Raw genomic sequence first — 24,779 nt, 5'->3', positions numbered from 1 at the left:
AGACACATCATAACTAAAATGGCAAATGTCAAGGACAAAGAGAAAATATTAAGGGCTGCAAGAGAGAGACAAGCAGTGACCTACAAGGGAACCCCCATAAGGCTGACAGCATATTTCTCAACAGAAACACTTCAGGCCAGAAGGAAGTGGTAGGAAGCTCTCAAAGTAGTGAAAAGCAAGAATGTGCAAGCAAGACTGCTTTACCAGCAAGGCTATCATTTAAAATTGAGGTGAAAGAAAGAGCTTCCTAGACAAAAGAAGGCTAAAGGAGTTCAGTACCCCCAAACCAGCACTGCAAGAAATGATATAAGGAATGCATTAAGAAGAAAAGGAAATATTGAGAGAAAGGTACATCAGCATAAAGGGAGAAAATGGCATTAAATAAGTGTATCTCAATAGTAACCTTAAATGTAAATGGAATAAAGGCTCCAATCAAAAGACATAGGGTAGCTGAATGGGTAAGAAAACAGGGTCCAAATATATGCAGTCTACAAGAGAGCCACCTGAGAGCAAAAGACTTACATAGGCTGAAAGTGAAGGGGTGAAAAATAATTTTCCATGAAAATGAAAAAAAAGCTGGAGTAGCAATACTTATTTCTGACAAAACAGACTTCAAAATAAAGACCATAACAAGAGCCAGAGAAGGTCAGTACATAATACTAAAGGGATCAATCCAACAGGAGGAAATAACCCTTAGAAATTTATATGCACCCAATATAGGAGCAACTAAATGTACAGAAGATTTCTTGGTAGACTTTAAGGGGAAGATAGACAGCAGCGCAATCATAGTGGGGGACTTTAACACCCCACTGTCATCATTGGACAAATCATCAAGACCAAAATCAACAGGGAAACACAAACATTAAATGACACACTAGATCTAATGGATTTAATTGACATTTACAGAACACCTCATTCCAAAGCAGCAGAATACACATTCTTCTCAAGTGCACATGGAACATTCTCAAAAATAAACCACATGTTAGGGCACAAAGCAAGTCTCTACAAGTTCGACAAGATTGACATCATATCAAGCATCTCCTTGGTTCACAATGCCATAAAACTAGAAATAAACCACTATACAAAAACTCAAATATATACAAACACATGGGAGCTAAATAGCATGTTATTAAACAACGAATGGGGTAGCAATGAGATCAAGGAAGAAATCAAACTCTTCCTGAGAAAAAAAAAAAGAAAATGAACAGAAAACAACCCAAAATCTATGGGACACAGTGAGAGCAGTTCTGAGAGGAAAGTTCACAACATTACAGACACACCTCTAGAAACAAGAAAAAGCTCTACAAAAGCATCTAACACACCAACTAAAAGAATTGGAAAGAGAACAGCAAGAAAAGTCCTGAGGAAATGGAAGGAAGGAAATAATAAAGATCAGAGCAGAAATTAATGACATAGAGACTAAAAAAAAAAAATACAAAAAAACAATGAAACCAAGAGCTGGTTCTTTGAAAAGATAAATAAGATTGATGCATCCTTAGCCAGACTCACCATGAAACAAAGTAGAGGACCCAAAATCAGAAATGAAAGAAACAATATAACAACTGACCCAATAGAAATACAAAGAATTGTAAGAAAATACTATGAGCAACTATATGCCAACAAACTGGAAAACCTGGGTGAAATGGATAAATTCCTAGAAGCATACAATCTTCCAAAGCTGAATCAGAGTCAGAAAACCTAAATAAGCTGATAACAGCTAATGAAATTGAAGCAGTAATCAAAAAAGTCCCAGCAAACAAGAGTCTGGGGATATAGATTTACAGGAGAGTTTTACCAAACATTCAAAGAAGAATTAACACCTCTTCTCCTCAAAATATTCCAGAAAATTCAAGAGGAAACTCCCAACCTTTTTTTATGAGACCAGCATCATCCTAATCCCCAAACCAGATAAAGACACTACAAAAAAAGAGAATTACAGGCCAATATCCCTGATGAACATAGATGCTAAAATCCTCAACAAAGTACTGACAAACCCAATCCAGCAATACATTAAAATGATCATACACCACGACCAAGTGGAATTTATCCTGGGGTTTCAAGGCTGGTATAACATCCACAAATCAATAAATGTGATACATCCCATAAACAAAATGAAGGGCTAAAATCATATGATTATATCAATAAATGCAGAAAAAGCATTTGATAAAATCCAGCACCCCTTTTTGATAAAAACTCTCAGCAAAGTGGGAATAGAGGGAACATACCTCAATATAATAAAGACCATATACAACAAACCTACAGCCAACATCATACTCCATGGTCGAAAACTAAAACCATTTCCCTTTAAAATAGGAACAAGACAGGGGTGACGGCTTTCAACACTCTTATTCAACATAGTACTGGAAGTCCTGGATACAGCCATCAGACACAAATAAAACATAAATGTATCCAAATTGGTAGGGAGGAAGGAAAACTGTCATTATTTACAGATGACAGGATATTGTACATAGAAAACCCTAAACAATCCACCAAAGTACTACTAGATTTTCTAAATGAATTTGGCAAGGTAGCTGGATAAAAAATAAACACCTGGGAATCGACAGCATTTTTATACACCAGCAATGAACTCTCAGAAAGAGAAACTAAAAAAACAGTACCATTTACCATTGCACCTAAAAAAATAAGATACCTAGGAATAAACTTAACCAATCATGTAAAAGACCTGTACTCAGAAAACTACAGGTCACTGAACAAAGAAATAGAGGAAGATTTAAACAAGTGGAGGAATATACCATGTTCATGGATTAGAAGAATTAACATCATTAAAATGTCCATACTACCCAAAGCAATCTATACCTTCAATGCAATTCCTATTAAAATACCAACAGCATATTTCACAGAGCTAAAACAAATATTCCAAAAATTTATATGGAACCAAAAAAGACCCAAAATAGCCACAGCAATCTTGAGAAAGAACAGAGTAGGAGGGATCACTTTACTGGATATCAAATTATACTACAGAACCATTGTGATCTAAATAGCCTGGTACTGGTACAACAACAGACATATAGCTCAATGGAACAGAACAGAGACCCTAGAAATAGACCCACGCCATTATGGTCAGTTAATATTTGACAAAGGAGGCAAGAGCATACAAGGGAGTAAAGACAGCCTCTTCAGTAAATGATGCTGGGAAAACTGGACAGGTACATGCAAAAAAATGAAACTAGATCACCAACTTACTTCATACACAAGAAAAAATTCAAAATGTAATAAAAGACTTAAATGTAAATCGTGAAAGACTTAAATGTAAATCGTGAAACCATAAAAATCCTGGAGGAAAACATAGGCAGTAAAATCACAGACATCTCATGTAATGGAATTTTCACTGATACATCTCCTAGGGCAAGAGAAACAAAAGAAAAAATAAACAAAATGGACGACATCAAAGAAATCAGCCTCAAAATACAATGGAACCCCGCGGTATGGAAGAACATATTTGCCAAGGATGTATCTGATAAGAGGCTAATTTCCAAAGTGTACAAAGAACTCATTTAACTCAACAAGAGGAAGACAAACAACCCAATTAAAAAATTGCAAAGGACCTGAATAGACACTTCCCCAAGGAGCACATACAGATGGCCAAGAGACACATGAGAAAATGCTCAATGTCACTAATCATCAGAGAGATGCAAATTAAAACCACAATGAGGTACCACTTCACACCTGGAAGAATGGCTCCATCAACAAATCAACAAATGACTTATGCTACTGAGGATGTAGAGAAAGGGGAACCCTAGTACACTGCTGGTGGGAATGCAGACTGGTGCAGCCACTATGGATAACAGTATTGAGGTTTCTCAAAAACTTAAAAATGGAACTGCCTTTTGACCCAGTGATTCCACTTTTAGGAATATATCCTACGAATCCTGTAACACTTATCAGAATGAATATATGCACCCCTATGTTCATAGCAGCACAATTTACAATAGTTAAGATCTGGAAATAGCCCTAGTGCCCATCAGTAGATGAGTGGATAAAAAAGCTGTGGGACATTTACACCGTGGAATACTATGCAGCTGTAAAAAAGAAGGATCTCTTACCCTTTACAACAACATGGGTGAAACTGGAGAGTATTACGTTAAGTGAAATAAGCCAGTCAGAGAAAGACAAGTATTACATGATCTCACTTACATGTAGACTCTAAAGAGCTTAATAAACTGATGAACAAAATAGATTCAGTGACATGGAAGCATGGATCAGACTGCTGAATCTCAGAGGGAAGGTGGGGGGTTGGGGGGAGAGATTAACCAAAGAATTTATATGCATAAATGCATAACCCAAGGACACAGACAATGGTATGATGAGGAACTGGGTAGGGGGGTGGGTGCTGGGTGGAAGAGGTCAACGGGGAGAAAAAGGGACATCTGTAATATTTTGAACAATAAAATAAAATAAATAAAATAAAATATTCCATGCTAAGGATTCTAATTAAATGTCTATGAAGTTCTCTTTCAATACAGACATTTTGAAAGCAAAAATTTGAACAATATAAAGTATTTTAGAGTTGCCATCAAAATTGTTGTTTAGCAAAATAAACTTAACTTTGAATAATACATTATTTTAAATAAACTAAAATATGTACCCATGCTATTCCATTAACATACCCTTTGTGTTTGCCACAAATAATAATTACTATATACAGAATTAGGAAAGCATTAAAATTACACAACACAAGTATTATTATCCTTTGTAGTGAACAGTTTATTACACAGAAAACCCCAAAAGATACCAAGTGTAAGGGCATTCATTTTCTGTTTACAATGGCCTTACTTGAGAATACTTGTTAGTGCAGAAAAAAGTATACATTTCTCTGAACTTGCAGGCTTATCAGACAGATATATTTTGTAAAGGTTAAGCTATGTGTAGCAAGGTAACCCTCAAGAGATGTATGCCAGAGAATTAAATATTCAGTACTTAAATGAACTTCTTATTTGGTACTTAGGAACAAACTGCCAAGAACTAAATTATCATCATCAAATAGAACATTTATTGACTTTCTTGAAAACAGAGAGTGAGATCTACTTAAAGGAAAAAAATCCAAATTAGAAAGAAACCAGTATTTTTAACACTTTGCATGATTAATAGAAGCTATAACTCCTCAAAATGATCTTTTGTTTGCAGATTGCTAATGGAAATGACTCAAAATAGTAGTTTCATGACTATTAGATTATGTTTATGTCTTTATTTTCTACTCTCAGCTTTAGGCTTTTAAGAGATATTCCAAAGAATATCACATAAAACTGCTACTTTTGGCCAGAGATAATGGAGCAGGTTTGAAATTTCCAAAATTCTTTGCATATTTTTTCAAAAATATAGCAAATATTGACTTGATAAATTAAAACTAAAAGACTTAGATATGTAAAGTTATAAATAACAAATCCTAAAAGTAAATCTTTTTGCCTAAACAGAAAATAAACATAAGAATGACCTCTTTTTAGGGACTCAAATTGAATCTGATTGTGATTATTAAACAGGAAAAACAGATTATTTTAAACCATGGAAAATGGCAGTAAAGTGTTATAATTTTTACTAAAAGTCAAGTTTGAGGAAATGGGCTCAGAATATTCCATGAAAAGTGTAGATAAATTACTAATAATTTTGTGATAGTGTAATTTTAAAAGTGATCTTTTAAAATATTATTCTACAGACCTCAGATGGTTAAAATATAATACTGAAGATATTTCTATTTAAACTTGTTTATGTTTAATATTTTTAATATTCTTAAAATGTGTAGGAGATGATTTTTCAGGATCCCTAGCATATCTTTTAAAAGGCAAGAGACTTTAGAGCAAGTATACATTCTCAATAGGCAGGTGACATTGCCCCCAAGGGGTGAAAATTGGTGCCTTGTGAAGGGGTGATATAAGCTTACTCTTTTTACGTATAGAGCACAGCTATGCAGGACCACAAACATGTACATTATATCTGGGGTATTAAAATTTAATGCGAAGGGCAATTAGGGGAAAAACTCTAGAAAGGCTCCTTAAGGGGGTGATAGATTTAAATAGGAAAGATGCAAAGCACACAGCACAGTAGTAAAAATATAATTACTGCTAAATAAATGTTGGCCACTTCTCTTTTCTCCTCTCTTTTGTACTCCTCACAAAAGAATGCTCAGATTCAAAAGAAAGTGAGACACAAGGAGAAATGGAAGAAACTCCAGAGGTAATGACTTTTGTACATGATATCTAGACCCAAGCATGCCCAATGATAGTGAAATCTAAGACCAAGTCCCAAATCTGTGATTTCTTAGTTGTATAACCCAGGCAAACTTACTTGATTTTTGTGAGCCTCAACTTTAACATCTGCACTCCAGAGTTGTTATGAAGAACAAATGAGACAATGGTATATGACACTCTTTGGGAACCATAAACTACTAACGTTACCTTATGATAGGGCACGGTTCGTGTTAATGACAGGAACTAAAGACACCTAGACTGTGTATGTACAGGGGAAAAATGGAAAAAGACAAAACTAGACAAAATTTACCAAAAATTTATATGGACCCCAAATAGCAATAGTAATCTTACAAAGATTGAAGTTAAAGGAATCATGCTACCTGATATCAAACTATACTACAAGGCCATAGTAATCAAAACAGCACGGTACTGGCATAAAAACAGACATATAGATCAATGGAACAGAACAGAGCCCAGAAATAAACCCACACCTTTATGGTTAATTAATACTTGACAAAGGAGGCAAAAACATACACTGGGATAAAGATAGTCTATTCAATAAATGGTGTAGGTAAAATTGTACAGATACGTGCAAAAAAAATGACCTTAGGCTGCCTTCTTATACCATACACAAGAATAAACTCAAATGGATTAAAGACTTAAATGTTAGGTTCAAACTATAAAAATCCTAGAAGAAAACACAGGCAGTAAAATCTTGGACATTTCTCATAGCAATATATTTTCTGATATATCTCCTCAGGCAAGGGAAACAAAAAAATAAATGAGACTACCTCAAACTAAAAAGCTTTTGTACTGCAAAGGAAACCATCAACAAAATGCAAAGACAACCCACTGAATGAGAGAACATATTCACCAATGTTACATCTGATAAAGGGATAATATCCAAAATTTATAAAGAACTCATACAACTCAACACCAAAAACAAACAAACCATTCAATTTAAAAATGGGAAAAGGAAGAACAGACACTTCTCCAAAGAGGACATACAGATGGCCAAGAGACATGAAAAGATGCTCAATGGCACTAATCAGAGAAATGCAAATTAAAATCACAATATCATTTCACACTTGTCAGAATGGCTATCATCAATAATCAATAAACAACAAGTGCTGGCCAGGATGTAGAGAAAAGGGAACCCTTGTGCACTGTTAGGAATACAGACTGGTGCAGCCACTGTGGAAAACAGTATGGAGTTTCCTCAAAAAATTAAAAATGGAACTGCTGTTTGACCCAGCGATTCCACTTCTGGGAATTTATCCAAAGAAACCCAAAACACTAATTTGAAATATATGAATCCTGTGTTCATAGCAGCATTATTTACAATAGCTAAGATCTGGAAACAGCCCAAGTGCCCATCAGAGATGAGTGGATAAAAAAGCTGTGGTACCTTTACGCCATGGAGTACTACTCAGACATAAAAAAGAAGGAAATGTTACCCTTTGTGACAGCATGGATCGACCTGGAGAGCATTAAGCTAAGTGAAATAAACCGTTCAGAGAAAGGCAAGTACCACATGATTTCACTCACATGTGGAATCTAATGGACAAAATGAACTAATAAGCAAAATAGAGACAGATTCATAGATAGAGAACAGTCTGACGGCTGTCAGGGTGGGGTCGGGGGGTTGCTGGGTGAGGGTGCAGGAACTGAGCAAAAAAAAGGAAAAAAGAGGAAGAACTCATGGACAAGAACAGCAGTGTGGAGGTGGGGGGGGGGGAGTGGAAGAAGGTATGGGGGGATACATGGTGATGGAAGGAGTCCTGCTTGAGGAGGTGGACACACAATACAGTGTACAGATGATGTGTTGTAGAATTGTGCACCTGAAACCAGTATAATTTTGTTAACCAGTGTCATCCAATAAATTCAATAAAATGGAGGGGGAAGCGGCAGAAACTGCTCCTCTCCAGTGTCCAAGAACAGAATCATGTCTTCAAATTAAACCTCAAAAGGCAGAATTTCTGTGCCAGTTTAAATCATTTAAAGCAAAATTACCAGCAGAACTCTTACCGATCTCTTTGCTCTTCATCTGTGAAGTGATCATCTAAGAAGGAGTTTCCAAATACCCCAAGTAGAGTATTGTGGCCTTGCTTGTCGGCTGTATGATACACTCGAGAAGCCAGATGCAAGTCAATGGGCAGCACCCGGGCCGGGACAGCGGTGCACAGACTGTGAAGAGCAGGAGTGGTGCGGTCTTGTGGAATTCTGCAACAAAGAAAACATAGTGGGATTCTTTCTTCAGTGTGTGGTCTTCTGATGTAAAATTTACACTGACAGTTTAGTTCAGGGTCTGAAAAGGATGCCTAATGTGGGAGATGAAATTTAAAACTATCACAATGATTTATAACAAATTTAACATCACAATCTCAGGCCACTAACCAGATATTCAAAGTCATATACCCAACTGCCTGCTGATGTCAACCTACATGTCTTAAAGATACCTCCAAATCAACAGGTTTAAAAGCAAATTTAGCTTGGCCAGGCATGGCTCAGCCATTGAGCATCAACCTAGGATCCAGGAGATCGTGGTTCGATTCCCAGTCAGGGCACATGCCTGGGTTGCAGGCTGGATCCCCAGTCGGGAGGGTGCAGGAGGCAGCCGATCAATGACTCTCTCATCATTGATGTTTCTATCTCTCCCTCTCCCTTCCTTTCTCTGAAATCAATAAAGATATGTTGGGGGGGGGAGGAGAAAAAGGAAAAGAAAACTTATTTTCATCCCACCCCAAACCTCTTCTCTCTTGAGTTCTCTAACTCAGTTGGTGACACCATATCCAGCCATCATGCATTACTCCTTTGCAACTCTGCTCAAATGCTAATGTCCCTGAAGAGGTAGAACAATATAGTATATTACCCATTAACTAGCATGAGCGGAACCTCGGGTCAAAGTTAATGTGATACCTTCCTTCCACTATGCGAAAACTCGCCTCTCCTGCCTTTCCAAAGTAGAGAAGAGGGCATGAAGAATGCTTTCTTAATCCCCAGTGTCACTTGCCATCCAATGAACAAATACCTTGGAGCACTTACTCTGTGAGAGTCTGTGCTAAGTGATTTACACACATTCTCTCAACTATGAGCCTGTATGGGAGGTATTATTATCCTTGTATTGCAACAGGCCTATTTTGGATAAGTCACAGAATGAGTGAGTGGCTACTAGGACCTAACACAATGCCGCTGACTATAAACCAAATTTTTTTCCTATTACTGCCTCTTAATGACCACTGAGGTGGAAGTGGCCCTTATCTAGCACTACTCCACCCCCAGCTCCCTACTTAAGTTATAACCAAATGACGACTCTTTCATCAAGTCAAATAAACTTTAGATACTTAGATCGCATTCTCTATGAAGCTACAGCTGATGATACTGATGGCCTTTCTTGAAATTGCTCTTCCTCCAGGAGCTTTGTAAAGCCTGCTCTGTCTCAGCTCTATATCTACATCTCAGATTCATCACAATTCGACTTAGTTACTGGCTTTTCTTTCTCCGTCTTCTAAACTGGGTATGGCTTCCAAGGTTGAACTTTTCTTTCTACATCAGCTTCAGTGTCAAACTCTTTCTTCTGCTGAGAGTTCCCAAATCTCATCTCCAGTATCATTACCTCACCCAGATCCCTCACCTTCAAGATACAAAACACTGGAGCCATCTTTGACTGCTCTTTCCTTCGCCTGCAGAGCCAATGAAAGCCTGAGCTTCTGCCCTGCAGGGTTGTTCAGGGGTGCTCCTTTCCCTCCTCGCTTCCAGCACAGTCAAGGTCCTCATCGCCTCAACCTGCATTAGCAATAGGCTAATGCCAGTCGGATCGAGCGCTGCACCGTCTCTTCCCCTCTCCAATATCAACAGCAAAATTCTACCACATCGATCTTTAAGTACCCCTTCACCCAGCACGCTGGATCTTTGTTACTTGCTGCATTCATCTAACGTCCTCTCTCTAAGTTTCAAGGAGCCTAGCACCTGGCTCCACTTCTAACTTAGTGGTTAAGAGTGTAGAGTATAGTGAAGTCAAACTGCCTCTGTTCAAATCCTGTTTTAAATTATCATGTGGTCGTAAGCAAGTCAATTAATTTATTTATCTCTCAGTAAATTGGGAATAACAACATTAGCACATCCTGGATGAAATTATTTTAAGGAAGGAGTGAGTGCATTTAAAACAGTGTCCCTCACAGGATAGATGTTTGCTATTACTGTCCTTCCCCAGGACAATTCACAGGACCAGCAAGGCCGGTCAGTGCCTTCAGAATAGAGCTGCCCATCCTTTTGTCCAAGCCTAAATATCCTTCCAACAATACTTCCAAAACAAGCTTCTCTGAAAAATTTAATCATTTTCTTTTTTTACAAATAGATCTTTTCATACACTGCCCTGCTCTTGTGCCACGCATTCGGACCGTTTATCTAACAGGTTAATGCAGGCCTGCCCACAATGGCTCTACATGCACGATACACAGAGCATAGCGTTTGGAGTTGGCAGGGCCTGCATCAGCCGCTCAGCTCTAACCCTTGCAAACTGTATCAGGGACCTCCCTAAAAGATCTTCTGTAAAACGAGAATAAAAAAATCCCTAACTTTTGCCTTTGTAAGAATTGATGAGCGTGCTGGTTTTATTTGTATTGCTATTGTTATCACCTTTCACCGCACAGCACCTAGCCCGTTGCGAGGCATTACTGAATCACAGATAGAGAGCGGTTCGTGTCGTTCCTGAAACAGCACAGGGACCAAAAGGCACAGAATCTGAAATGTGCGCACGTTCGAGTGGAGGAGGGTGAACGGAGGTGGATCTAAGCATTTGGAAATGCCTGGCGGAGAGGCCTGCCTGAGAGGGTGAAAATGGGGTCCAGGGGGCAGGGGCCCTAAGAAAGAGCTGACAAAAAGAGGGGACAGAAAGGTGAGCTCTGATGTCAAGCTCATGTACATTGTCATTCTGTCTGGGACAGGTCCCGGCTAGTGAAGTGTACTGGAGATTACATTACTTTTTTTCCCCCCTCTTAAAAAAGCAGCACAACCAATCTGAATTTCTACGCTCCCATCATACTCTAATCACATAGATCTGTGAATGTATATCCCTTGGTTATTGAGCTAAATAATGCTGTCTTTTCAAAAGAGGGCTCAATTCCCAAGAAAGCAATTTAATTTATGGGCTAGTCATAGGTGACAAAAGTTAGGTAAAAAAATGTTTAAGAAAAATAGAAGTGAGGAATAAAAGATTGTCAGAAACATTCTTTCCATAATTCTCTTTTATTATATAATTTTTAATATCAGATTTGTATTCCTCTGCATCTCATTCTTATTTCTTTCTCTAACTGAAATTTCTAATTTCAGTTTTAATGAATTAACTCAGTACCATATATATCAAAAAGATCTACAAGTATTTTTGGCATGCTCAAGAAAGGCTGTGTGTTTTTATAGCATACTCTCCTTAAACAGGACTATTTGTCATTCTTTGAAACACGAAGACATAAAAAAGAAAAGACTCCGACTCTGTGTGTGGCCACGCTACTCTGCCTAATGCACTAAATGCAAGGTTTTCTAGGGGGGAAAATCAAGAAGTTTCTGCTTCATTGATAATCTGACAGTAACTATTTATTGAAGGTAAAATACTTGTTGTCTGCTGTCACTATTTGTTTTAATACATAATCTTGCTAACTAAATGAGCTTAAAGCAATGCAGATAAGCAATGGCATGTACAGGGTCACTTAAATGCCAATTTGACTCTTTCATAAACTTTGGAATTCTTTTCCCATGAGTCCATTTCCAACTACTAAATTGTGAGTAATATCCATTTACAAAGTTTAGGCTGGCCATAAAAAGGTTGTCTTCCATGTCCAGCACACCTTTCAGTGCCCTAAGCAACAACAAAAGCTAATAATTAAAGCTTCTTTAAGCCCCCATAAACAGTTAAATGAAGAAGAATCTAGAATAAACCAACCCATAAAATCCAGTGGTGAAATAAGGAGAAAATCCATTTCAACAAGGTGAATGGCAAAAGATAAAACCATAAATTTAAAATGCATTTACAAACTATTATTCAAAATTGTGGTTACATCCTGATATAATAAGACAATCCATTTAAAATGTGTGTCTGGGGGGGGGGGGGGGAGGAATGAAACATGAAAGGACAGTAGAGAATAAAAAAGCTATCTAAATAACCAATTCTATTGGCCAATGGAAATTCAGTGTTGGATTGTCTTTTATTTTACTTTATAAAAGCAAAATTAACCAAAAGCAGTTAACCTAAATTAGGCATTACAGTGGTTGAAAGAAATCAAATCTAACTTAACATTTAATTTTCTTTAGTCTCACAAAGAGCTATTTTTATTCTACCTATTGTTATGTCATTAAACCAAGAGCCTCGATTAAAGATAGAAACAGAAGGTGGAGTCAGCATACATGCCCTAACTGTCCTATCTGCCACCAACTCTTCTGTGAGAAGGTTTAACTTAAATCTCATATGTAAACTTCCAAAACATTCCATTTCCTTTAAAAATCCATTTTCAGGAATCAATGCTACTAAATCTCTTTTCTTCAGACAGTAAAATTTGTAAACTTAAGTTACTTTTTTTTAAATAGTTTTTGATCCTGCAGGGGTTTTATAGACTTTCTTTGTCGTGGAATTTCTAGTTTAGTTTGTTTAGTTCTTTCTGTCCGTTTAACTTCTTTTCCTCTGATTTGCAACAATTCTGATGATTTCACCTTTAAAAAAAATATAAAAGTATGCTGTTAAAAAAAGTTGTAACATGAAATTAGAACTTTCTCTCATATTTAATGGTCCATCTCATATTTAAACTCCCAATTTGTATGTATATTTTATAACAAAATATAAATCCTAAAGGTGAGTTGATATATTCCTCTAAATCCCTCCCTAAATGTTTACATATATACCTTCACAGCAATAAAAATATTAGTACCATATTTATTTATATTTTTATTGCCTTAAAACTAGTAAGAAGAAATATCAGATTTTTCCTCCCACAGATCTACTCTTCTTGATTGGTGTTTTTAATAGGACTTACCCTTAGTCTCTTTTTTTGTTTTCTTATCCTTAGCCTCTTAAAGTTTGACATCACTGGTGGTTGCAAGTATAAGCCCAAATGAAATTTAATGCTTTAATACCTATTTTGAGAAACGTTTATAAATTTGTATTTCCTTACAGTTGTACTCTTTTCTGTTTCTACTGCTTGGGGAAAATCAAATGCATGTTTGTCTCATAAATCATTGCCTTTTAATCATTATAGGTATGAGGAGTACTGTTTTCCTAGATTTCCTAGAGAATTTGCAGAATTCATGGTAATAATTCATCTAAAAATATTTTTCTCCATAGGTTATCTGTTGTTTTTCGTTTGGTTGGTTTTTTGAGACTAGAATTAAGAAAGAAAGCAGTGTGGCTTTCCTTGGAGAAAGCAGAGAGATATGACTGAATAAGTAGAAGGAGGCCAGAAAAGAGGGGCTTTATAAGTTAGGTAGCCGGTCTGGGCTCAGTGCAGTAGTAAGGAGAGAGCTATTGCAATTTCTTGAGTAAGAAAGTGGTGACAAATAAGGAAAGCTCAGAGTACAGATCATTCCATCTCACCACCCAGTTAATGTTTAAATTTCCTCTACAGTTTCTTCACCAAATGGTTATTCATTCTGGCTTGAGCATGAACAGGAACAGAGGATTTGGAACTCTTTGAAACTCTTCTGGTTGTTAGAATTTTTTAAATCTCCACCAGAGGATATTTTCATTGATTTTGGAGAGACAGAGGAAGGGAGAGAGAAAAACACTGATGTGAGAGAGAAATATCCATCGGTTGCCTCCAGTAGGTACCCCAACTGAGGATCAAACCCACAATCTTTTGATGTACAGAACAACGCTCAACCAACTGAGCCATCCAGCCCGGGTGTTCCCAGTCTTTTAATGGTTCATTAAATCATTCCAGAATTTTTCCTAAGATAAATCATACATCACAGAAGCCATAACACTGACCCTTAAAAAAATAAAATTCAGATTTGCCATTGTCAGTCTCCCGGCATCTAGCACGTCCCTCTCCCACTGCAGCAGCTCCTCAAAGCTGCTGCTGACAGGCGCAACAGGCTTAAACCTATCTTCCTAAGCCGACAAGCTCAGCTTTCTACGGTAACTCAAAATCTTTTACCGATCTTGGGGGCTTCAAGTTTCTTTTATCAATTCTTTTTCTCTTCTTTCCAAACTAAAAATCATTCTCCTTGTCAGACTTAAGAGAAGCAGAGTGCAAATTTATCAGCTTCCTTTTCTCTGTCATATTGCTATTTATTTAAAACCTCACCCTTTTTCCAAAAATAAATTAAGGCAGCTCTGTTATACATTGTCATCACACTATTCATTGAAATGACATGGTTATCCTTCCTTTTTTCTCTCTTTGCTCCAAAACTAACATGAACAAAATACTTTTTATTTTTAGCATTATTCACAGGCCTCAACCCATTCTGAATCTTAGCCTTCTTCATATAATTATTATAGCCACATGCCACTTTTATGTTTATTTATGGATATGTATTTCTTCTTTCATCTTTTGTACATTTTTAAAACTGAATGCAACAGATCACTCGTAATTGTTTTGTGAGAATTTGGGAGGTCTTTAAAAATACAACAGTTTTTTATTTTTTTTGAGAGAGAGAGGAAAGGACAGAGAAATATCGACCTCTTCTTGTTCCACCTATTTATGTATTCATTGGTTGCTTCTTGTATGTGCCTTGACCGGGGGTTGAACCCACAACCTTGGAGTATCAGGACAATACTAACCAATTAAACCACCTGGCCAGGGCCACGTCCCACATCTCTTAAACTTCCTTCTGTTTAGAATCTCAATACATATAATATCTGAATCTATTTTACAGACTTTTGACCCTTTTTCCTCCTAAAATGCTCAACAATCCTCTCATGGGCTCCTGTGTCAGTCATTTCTTCACAAAGTCTCCATTTTCTAATTTCTCCTTTTGTAGTCGTCATGACTTAGACCAGAAACTTAATAACCTCTATTATACTAATGAGCTTTTAAGAGTAGAAATGGTCAAAAAGTACAGATTGATCAAATTCTCTACTTTTTAGCTGAAAGAGACATTGTGGTATATATGAGTGCAGTAAAAGCGCTGCACTGCTTCTTTAACACACCTCTGTGCTAGTTCTATTAGCTACGAGCTATGCCAAAAAAGATCTTTTAAAAAAAAGTGACCTTTTCCCGCTAATGTGGCCTGGTTTGCTGAAGTATACTGTTCCTCATTCCTGTGACAGAGATGCTAGAGACTAAATTTATGGCTTCAAATGCCCAAACGGGGTAAACTTCATGGATAATAACTGATCTTGAGATGTTAACATAAATAAATTCATACAAGATACTTGGTGAAGGCTTCATGGGATGAGGCACAGCAGCACATGCAATGCTATTTCCTATGGCATTTCTGCTGTGCCCACAATATCCCACAACAATAAACCATAAAGTCTTATCAGACATTCTCTTCTCCTCCCCTTGAAACACTTCTGTGGTCAGTTTAGAGTTCTCTTCACCCATTCTCCAAGTCTCTCTTGCCAGATCATTCCTCCTTGCTTCATGAGGGACACTCCATTGCTAGTCATTCTTGCTACTGAGAGTGTTCTTGTACTTAACCAGAAGATTCCTATTAATTGTTACTATGAAAGGGCAGCATTGATAAGTAGTAAAGAGTGAAAGTTCCAGAATTGGACCGCCTCAGTTCAAGTCCTGCCGTTACAACTAAACTAGATGTTTGTACTTGGGCAAGTTATTTATCTTCTTTATGCCTCCTTTTTTTCAACAATAAGATGAGGGTAATAATAGAGTTGTTATTAGAAAAAGTAAGATAATACATTAGCAAACTGGTTCCCACATAGTCAACACTCGATAAGTTCTAATTACCTTAGGAAAGGACTGCCAGGCCATGGTAGTTAATCCACTGTCCAGAAAATCCATTTCAGTTTTTGACACATTTAGTGGCTAACCATTTGCTTCTCATACCCACATTTTATTCCCAAAGTCCCAATGTTCAGGTAGAAGAATAGATAACACTACCTACGCCCACCAGTCTAACACTTTTTCAAGACGTCAGAGCCGTTAAAGATGCTTTCCAAGGTCTCCACACCTCAAAGGCGTCAGCCTCGCACACAGGATCCGCCTGGAGGAGGCGGCAATGAACGGGGTGAGTTAGCCTTGTCAGGCTTCACTTCATACCCCACACGCATCTTTAGAAAAACAGCACGACTTCTGGAGGAGTCGGTCAGCAATCGCAGGGCAAGCCCCTTCTCCCTGATAGCAGTGGTAGATTTTCTCTGGCCAACTATTACTTGTGGATCTTCCTTATTACTCATTATTCCCAGAGGATCAACATGCTAGTGTCATATAGGATGAAACTAAGTATGGCTTGAGAAATTAAATAAAAACAGGAGGCAACGGCACTATTCCAGACTTAAGGTCACCAGGACCCAGACTAGAATGGAAACAACTGGAAAAGAGAAGGAAAAAACTATAAGCAATAACGTTTAGGAGAAATCTAGGCCTTGGAGACGGATTATATGTGAAAAGCAAAGGAAGGGGAGGGTCACAGATAAAGTCAAGGTTTCAGAGTTGGGAGTTTTGGGCAAAAGTTGAAGAACCGGTAATGGCCAGTTGTATTGGGTGAATCATAGTAGAAATACCGTCATTGGTGGGGATAAAGGGATCCAAAAAAAGGGAGGTTGACCAGGAAGTTTGTTACCCAAGTTGTATTTATTTGAATCAGTCAGAGAGAGGATCCCTGGTGATAGTCAAAATGATATGCTGTGGTTCAGTGTAAAGTGGCTTTTTTATAAATCCTAGTAATAACATATCTAGTTTAAAATAAACTCATTTATTTAAGTCAAAAGGTGGCACAAATTAAAGAAAAGTACTAAATAAATAGTAGTAATGTGCAAATATGGTAAAAATTATTTCAATTATAAATAAGTAAAATGAATCTGGGAAACATTCTCACAATAGGAAAACACTTAGGGGTTAGGATAAACCTAAAAGGGGCAAAGTTATAAATGCTACAATGTACACCAGTCCTGGTCCCAGGGCTACAGTTCCTGATTCCCTCAAGATGGTAGGGGGAAGGCTCTGTCTGAAAGCCCTGAGGTTCCTTCCCTCCTTAAAAATCTGTCTTTTCTCCCCAGTATTGCAATTAGGTTTGAGACTAAAAGCCTTCAAAAAACATATGTTCCATTTTCCTAAGTGGACAATTTGCATATCAGAGGCCTTTTTTCAGGGTGAACCCCCCCACATTCTTTGGCCCTTTCCTGGGCCATTTCTTCATACCTGCATATCCTCAACTCTCATAATTCTGTTTTCAACATAAATAGTGTTTTACCTGTAAAGGTACCTTTTTGGCTGCTTTTGAATCACCTGTGGACTGTTCAGCTTCCAAAAGTTTACTTGAGTCATCTGCTGGCTGAATTTCTGAGCTTTCCTGAGGTTTTAATAACAAACTTTCTGCTTCTGAGGCTCCCCATTCTAATATATCTTCTTGTTCAACTGGGAAAACATTTGATACAGTCTCAGAAATTTCCTCAAACTCGTTCTGTTGGGAAACATAAATGTATAAGAATGCTTTTTCCTATTGGTCCTTCCAAAGTTTTAAGTTTTCTCTCTGACAACAAAATAATTATGAAAATGCATGATTGAAATTAAAAAGAACTAGTAAGTTTCCTTTGACTATTTACAAAGAGAAGCTCAAATTAACTTAAGAAAAATATGAAGTCTGGCAAATTATTTTCCTCAGCCCTTATCTCAGAAAATATAACTACTCCACAGTTATTATGCACCAACCCTAAGGAAATAACAAGACTCCAATCTGACCATGACTCTACCCCACATTCACACAAAATCAAGGCCCATTGAAACATCTAACCTCTGCCCAACCTGAGGTTCTTTGGTCCTGAAAAAGGGGGTTCCTGATAGCTTGATACTCTTTCAGAACCCTGACTTCAGGTACTCAGAAAAGAACTGACCCAGAGACCTCAAGAAGAGCACCCAGACACCCCAGCTCCATTCCAAGTCCAAATAAAAAATTCTCACAAAAATATCGCTTCTACACCCGTTTTGAGTCCCTTAAAAATGTATCACTCTCACCACTCATTCAACACAGTTCTGGAAGTGTCAGCCATAGCAATTAGGCAAGAGAAAGAAATAAAAGGCATCCAAATAAGGAATGAAGAAGTAAAAGTACCACTTTTTGCAGATGACATGATTCTATATATAGAAAATCCTAAAGATTCCTCCAAAAAAACTAGTAAAAACAATACACAAATACAGTACAGTTGTAGTATACAAAATCAATGTACAAAAATCCACTGCATTCCTATATACTAACAATGAAATTTAAGAAAAGGAAATTTTAAAAAAATCCTTTTACTATTGCAACAAAAAGATAAAATACCTAGGAATAAACTTAACAAAAAAAGATGTGAAGGTCCTATATACTGAAAACTACAAAGCTTTATTAAAAGAGATTTTAAAAGGCACAATGAAGTGGAAAGGTATTCAGTGTTCACAGTTTGAAAGAATCAACATAATTAAAATGTCCATATTACCCAAAGCAATATACAGATTTAATGCAATCCCCATCAAAATTCCGTCATTTTTTTTTAAAGAAACAGAACAAAAAATCATCAGAATTGTATGAAACTACAAAAGATCCTGAATAGCCAAAGCAATCCTGAGAAGAAAGAACAAAGTTGGAGGTATCACACTACCTGACTTCAAATTATACCACAGAGCAATGTTAATCAGAACAGCATAGTATTGGCAGAAAAACAGATACACGGACTAATGGAACAGAATTGAGAGCCTCAATTCTGTATATGGGCAAATAATTTTCGACAAAGGAGCCAAAAACACACACTGGAGAAAAGAAAGACTCTTCAATAAATGGTACTAGGAGAACCGGAAAGTCACATGCAAAAGAATGAAACTAGATTAAAGTTTGTCCCCACGTACAAAAATTAATTCAAAATGGATCAAAGACCTAAAAATAAGATCTCAAACAATAAATTACATAGAAGAAAACACAGCTACTGAACTTACAGATCTTGATCTTAGAGAAGATTTTGTGAATTTAGCCCCAAAGGCAAGAGAAGTAAAGGGGGGAAAAATAGGACCATATCAAACTAAAAAGTTTTTTTCCAGCAAAAGAAACTGCCAACAAAACAGAAAGGCAACAAACCAAATGGAAGATAATATTTGCAAACAACAGATCCGACAAGGGGTTAATATCCAAAATATATAAAGAACTCATACAACGCAACACCAAACAAATAATCCAATTTAAAAATGGGCAGAGGACCTGAACACTTCTCCCAAGAAGCCATACAAATGGCCCATAGATATAAGGAAAGATGCTCAACCTCACTAGCTATAAGGAAAATGCAAATCAAAACTACAATGAGATCCCACCTCACTCCTGTTAGAATGCATATTATCAACAAGACAAGTAATAACAAGTGTTGGAGAGGTTGTAGAGAAAAAGAAACCCCCATACACTGCTGGTGGGAATGCAGACTGGTACAGCCACTGTGGAAAACAGTCTGGAGGTTCCTCAAAATACTAAGAATCAAGTTACTGTATAACCCAGCCATCTCTCTCTTAAGTATCTACCCAAAAACATCCAAAACATTTATTTGCAAAGATTTATGCACCCTTATGTTCATTGCCCCATTATTCATGGTGGCTGAGACATGGAAACAACCAAAATGTCCTTCTATAGAAGATTGGATAAAGAAGATGTGGGCCCGGCCGGCGTGGCTCGGCGGTTGAGCATCGACCTCGGATCCAGGCGATCAGGGTTCAATTCCTGGTCAGGGCACATGCCCGGGTTTCGGCCTTGATCCCCAGTGGGGGGGTGCAGAAGGCAACTGATCAAAGACTCTCTCATCACTGATGTTTCTATCTCTCTCTCTCTCCCCCTCTCCCTTCCTCTCTCTGAAATCAATAAGGACATATTTAAAAAAAAAAAAAAAAAGTGGAACATGTACACAGTGGATATTATCAGCCATAAGAAAGGATGAAACACTGCCATTTGCAACAACATGGATGGACCTTGAGAATATTATGCTAAGTGAAATAAGTCAGGCAGAAAAAGCTGAGAACCATATGATTTCACTCATATGTGGGATATAAAACTGAAACTCATAGACACAGGCAACCGTATGGTGGTTACCAGAGGGAAGGGGGATGAAGGGTAGTAAAAGGTAAAGGGGATCAAATATGTGGTGACGGAAGGTGATTTGACTTTGGGTGGTGGGCACACTACAATATACAGATCATGTATCATGAAAATGTACACTTGAAACCTATCTGATCTTATTAACCAATGTCACCCCAATAAATTTAATTTGAAAAAGAAATAGCACAGCCATCAAAATAAAAGTCTCACTGACTTAATCTGTATCTCAACAAGTCTCCAGGAGAACATCTTTTTAGTCATATTTGGGTATGACCCAATTTTAAATCAAGATTATTTGGGATTATGGAGCACTGGCCATTAAAACTTCACTCCTCAGGTTAGCAGATGATAAAACAAATCTGATTAAATAAAAATCTGAATTCTATAGAATGACTTGAAAATGCAATTGTATCTCTTTGTTCTTTGGTACACTCAATTGCTAATAAGCAAAATAAGTGGTAAAGATGGCATACAGTATCAAATGTTATAGAAGTTTCTTTATACGCAAGGGGTGGCTGAACCAAGAAACTTATATTTGTAAAATGTAATTGGAATCTGGAGCTCATGTATTTATAAATCTACTGGATGATGCTGTGGAAAGAGTAAGAGCTTTATAACCAGATGGGAATTAATTCAAATCCTGGATCTGTCAATTAATAGATGTGTGATCTTGATCAAGTTATTTAACTCTTTTTAGCCTAATTTTCCTCATTGGTTAAAATGAGTTAATAAAATCCTTTTCATAAAAATGGCATAATAGATACACTGGGGTAATATGTGTTTGGGGCCCTATACTGTCTACCAATGACAAATTCATTCATTTTATGTTCCATAGTTTTGGGCACTCCCTTTCTTTTTAATTTCTCTATTCCTGGCTTCCTCAGCAAGCTCTCCCAGGGTTCTGGTTTGGGAGACTGAAGAGGTGAAGGTACCACCCTCCAAAATAGATAACGGAGGAAGAAAAGCATCAGGAGAGGGCAAAGGCAGTCCTCCAGCTGCAATGGCTCTCTTCTGGACTCTGCCCAGCCTCACCTCCTCCACGGAGTTTCTCCTGACCTCAGCCCTCCCTCTACTTTAGCATGTATCACACTATATTACAATTGTCTATGTAATCATAATCATAATCATCAATATATATGAGCATTACCTCATTTAATTTTCATCTCTACCACAACTCCATGAAGTAGGACCTATTTGTAACCCCATTTTATGGATGAAGAAACTGAGGCTTACAGAAGTAAAGCAATTCTCAAGGTCACACTGAGAGTAAGTAACAGAGCTGTGGTTGAACCTAGACAACCTAATCCCAAACTGTACTCTCTTAGCCTCTTTCTCCTCCACCCAATAGTCTAGTGGTTCTCAAAGTGTGGTCCACAGATTCCTGACAGTCTTCAAGACGCTTTCAGAGGATTTGCAAGGTCAAAACCATTTTCATAATATTACTAATGCTTATTTGCCTTTTTCACTGTGTTGACATTTAGACTGATGATTGAAAAGCAGTGGGGAGTAAGACAGTAAACCAATACTTTTCAAATGATTAACACATGAGATTACAAAATCATGCAAGGGTTAAAGATCTGTTCAAAGAACAAGGTGGATCGATGGATTTTAATATAATGATATATAATAAGTTCATCTGTCTGGTTTCAAACTCCCCACTGCTACTAATCTTTAAGAAACTACCATTTGTGGAGTTTTAATATATTAACAAAGAAGAGTATCTGTAACTATGTAAAAAGGCTATTAAACTATGACTTCCTTTTTAATTTGGGACTAGAATTACTTAATATACTTCAACCAAAAGACCATATACAACAGACTGAATGCAAAAGCAGATAGGATAATCTTGCTCTTTATTAAATCAGATATTAAAGAGATTTGCAAAAAATGTAAGGCAAACCTACCCTTCTCACTAAATTGTTTTGTTTTGGATAACACTGTGTCCAAAAAAATGATTTATATTAATATGTAATTGGCTTATTATTATTTTAAATAAATGAATAAGTATTTTATATTTTTCTCTATTTTAATTTCTAATATGGTAAATATTGGTTGATATAATCCACATAGACTAAAACTCCTATGGGCCTGTAAAATATTTTTTAAGAGTTTAAAGGTATCCTGAGACCAAAATGTTTGAGTACTTTAAAACTTTAAAATTTGAAAATTCCCTTTTTAAAGTTGGGTCTCACCTATATTTTACATCTCAAGCACTTAGATCATTGAAAAACCCCTGCCGTTATTTGTCAATGAGTGAATGAATAAATAAAATGAAATTATATCAATGTTTTCTCTACTATGCAATTAGTCTCTATTTAGGATATATATTAAACACTATTGTATTTTGTCTCTTTATATATTGGTCTCCATACAAGTTCCTCAAGGGGGAAAAAACTGTCTTGTCTATGTTTGTATCAACTATGACTAAAACTAGGTCTGCCACATTATAGGAAAAAAGTGAATGAATGCATTCCTTGATTTTTTAATAAGTATGTCAGGAAATAATTCTCCATGATCATTGCAGGGCTGGGTGAAAAAGGTAAAGGGATTAAGCAAAAAAAACAATAACAAACAGCTTGGCTGGCAGGGCTCAGGGGTTAAGCATCAACCTATGATCCAGGAGATCTTGGCCAGGGCACATGCCCAGGTTTCGGGCTCTATCCCCAGTGGGGGGGGGGGGGGTGCAGGAGGCAGTCAATCAACGACTCATCAGTGATATTTCTATCTCTCTATCTCCCCCTCCCTTCCTCTCTCTGAAATCAATAAAGACATTTTTTTTTAAAAACACACACACACAAGAAAAAAACCACCTCATAGACAAAGACATTATGGTGATTACCAGATGGAAAGGAAAATGGGGGGAGGTAGAAGAGGGTAAAGGGAAGATAAATGGTGATGGAAGGAGACTTGACTTGAGGTGGTGAACACACAGTATAACATACAGGTGATGTATTATAGAGTTGTACACCTAAAACCTAAATAATTTTATTAATCAATGTCATCCCAATACATTCATTTAAAAAGAAAAAAAAAAAAAGGTGATTATTTTAATTCAAAAAAAATCAAAATCTTTTATACTTAAAATGATGGGTACTTAAAAAAAGATATTACAGCCCGGCCGGGAGTGGCTCAGCGGTTGAGTGTCGACCTGGGATCCAGGTGATCGGGGTTCGATTCCCGGTCAGGGCACATGCCCGGGTTGCGGGCTCGATCCCCAGTCGGGGGGCATGCAGGAGGCAGCCGATCAATGACTCTCTCATCATTGATGTTTTTATCTCTTTCTCTCCCTCTCCCTTCCTCTCTCTGAAATCAATAAAAGTATATTTTTTTTTAAAAAAGATATTCCATTAAGAATGCTCTTTTGTAAAAAGAAAATAAGGTGCATCAAAGAACTGAGAGCCCTCTGGTCTGTGGAATCGTGAAGTCCACAACTGATGCTGCCGTGCTCTGCAGTAGGGTGCTGGCGCCGCTTAGAAAGAGCAGGCCCCCTTGGGGTGGGAGCATGCTGGCCACTCCTTTCCAGATAAATCTTAACCAGCAAGCTTCTAGAAGTATAAGGAACAAGTAGGATGGACAGATAGAACTCTGCTCCCTGGCACAGAGTAGGCACCCAAAAACTGAGTTTGGAATGAAAGATACCACAGAGGAGCCTAATTTTTATCATGGCCAGTTATCAACTTAAAAGGTATTTTACATCTAAAGAAGTGGTAAACTTCATCTTAAAAAGCCAGTGGCTGTAATCAGAACGGCCTGGTATTGGTACAACAACAGGCTTATAGATCAATGGAACAGATCAGAGACCCCAGAAATAGACCCACGCCATTATGGTCAGTTAATATTTGACAAAGGAGGCAAGAGTATCCAATGGAGTAAGGACAGTCTCTCCAATAAGTGGTGCTGGGAAAATTGGACAGGTACATGCAAAAAATGAAACTAGACTACCAACTTTCACCATACACAAAAATAAACTCAAAATGGATAAAAGACTTAAGTGTAAGTCACGAAACCATAAAAATCCTGGAAGAAAACATAGGCAGGAAAGTCACAGACATCCCACGTAGTGGACTTTTCACTGATACATCTCCTAGGGCAAGAGAAACAAAGGAAAAAATAAACATATGGGACTACATCAAACTAAAAAGCTTCTGCACAGCAAAAGAAAGCAGCCTCAAAATACAAAGGAACCCCACGGTCTGGGAAAACATATTTGCCAAGGATGAATCTGATAAGGGGCTAATTTCCAAAGTGTACAAAGAACTCATAGCACTCAGCAAGAGGAAGACAAACAACCCAATTAAGAAATGGGCAAAGGGCCTGAATAGACACTTCTCCAAAGAGGACACACAGATGGCCAAGAGACAC

General features: G+C 37.4%; 1 protein-coding gene across 1 annotated transcript in view; it reads right to left on the bottom strand.

Annotated features, from left to right (window-relative positions):
• Positions 1-24,779, bottom strand: part of TTC6 (tetratricopeptide repeat domain 6) — a 188,265-nt gene that overhangs the window by 102,488 nt on the left and 60,998 nt on the right. Inside the window, exons 3-5 of the mRNA XM_087815319.1 lie at positions 17,565-17,774; positions 12,769-12,905; positions 8,232-8,426 (exon numbers count right to left, since the gene is read on the bottom strand). Of these exons, the coding sequence (XP_087671445.1) occupies positions 8,232-8,426; positions 12,769-12,905; positions 17,565-17,774 (542 nt within the window). The remainder of the gene's footprint in view (positions 1-8,231; positions 8,427-12,768; positions 12,906-17,564; positions 17,775-24,779) is intronic.

This window comes from Miniopterus natalensis, chromosome 1 (assembly GCF_054644295.1).
Source record: "Miniopterus natalensis isolate mMinNat1 chromosome 1, mMinNat1.hap1, whole genome shotgun sequence".
Lineage (NCBI taxonomy): Eukaryota > Metazoa > Chordata > Mammalia > Chiroptera > Miniopteridae > Miniopterus > Miniopterus natalensis.
This window is presented reverse-complemented; position numbering and strand designations above follow the sequence as displayed.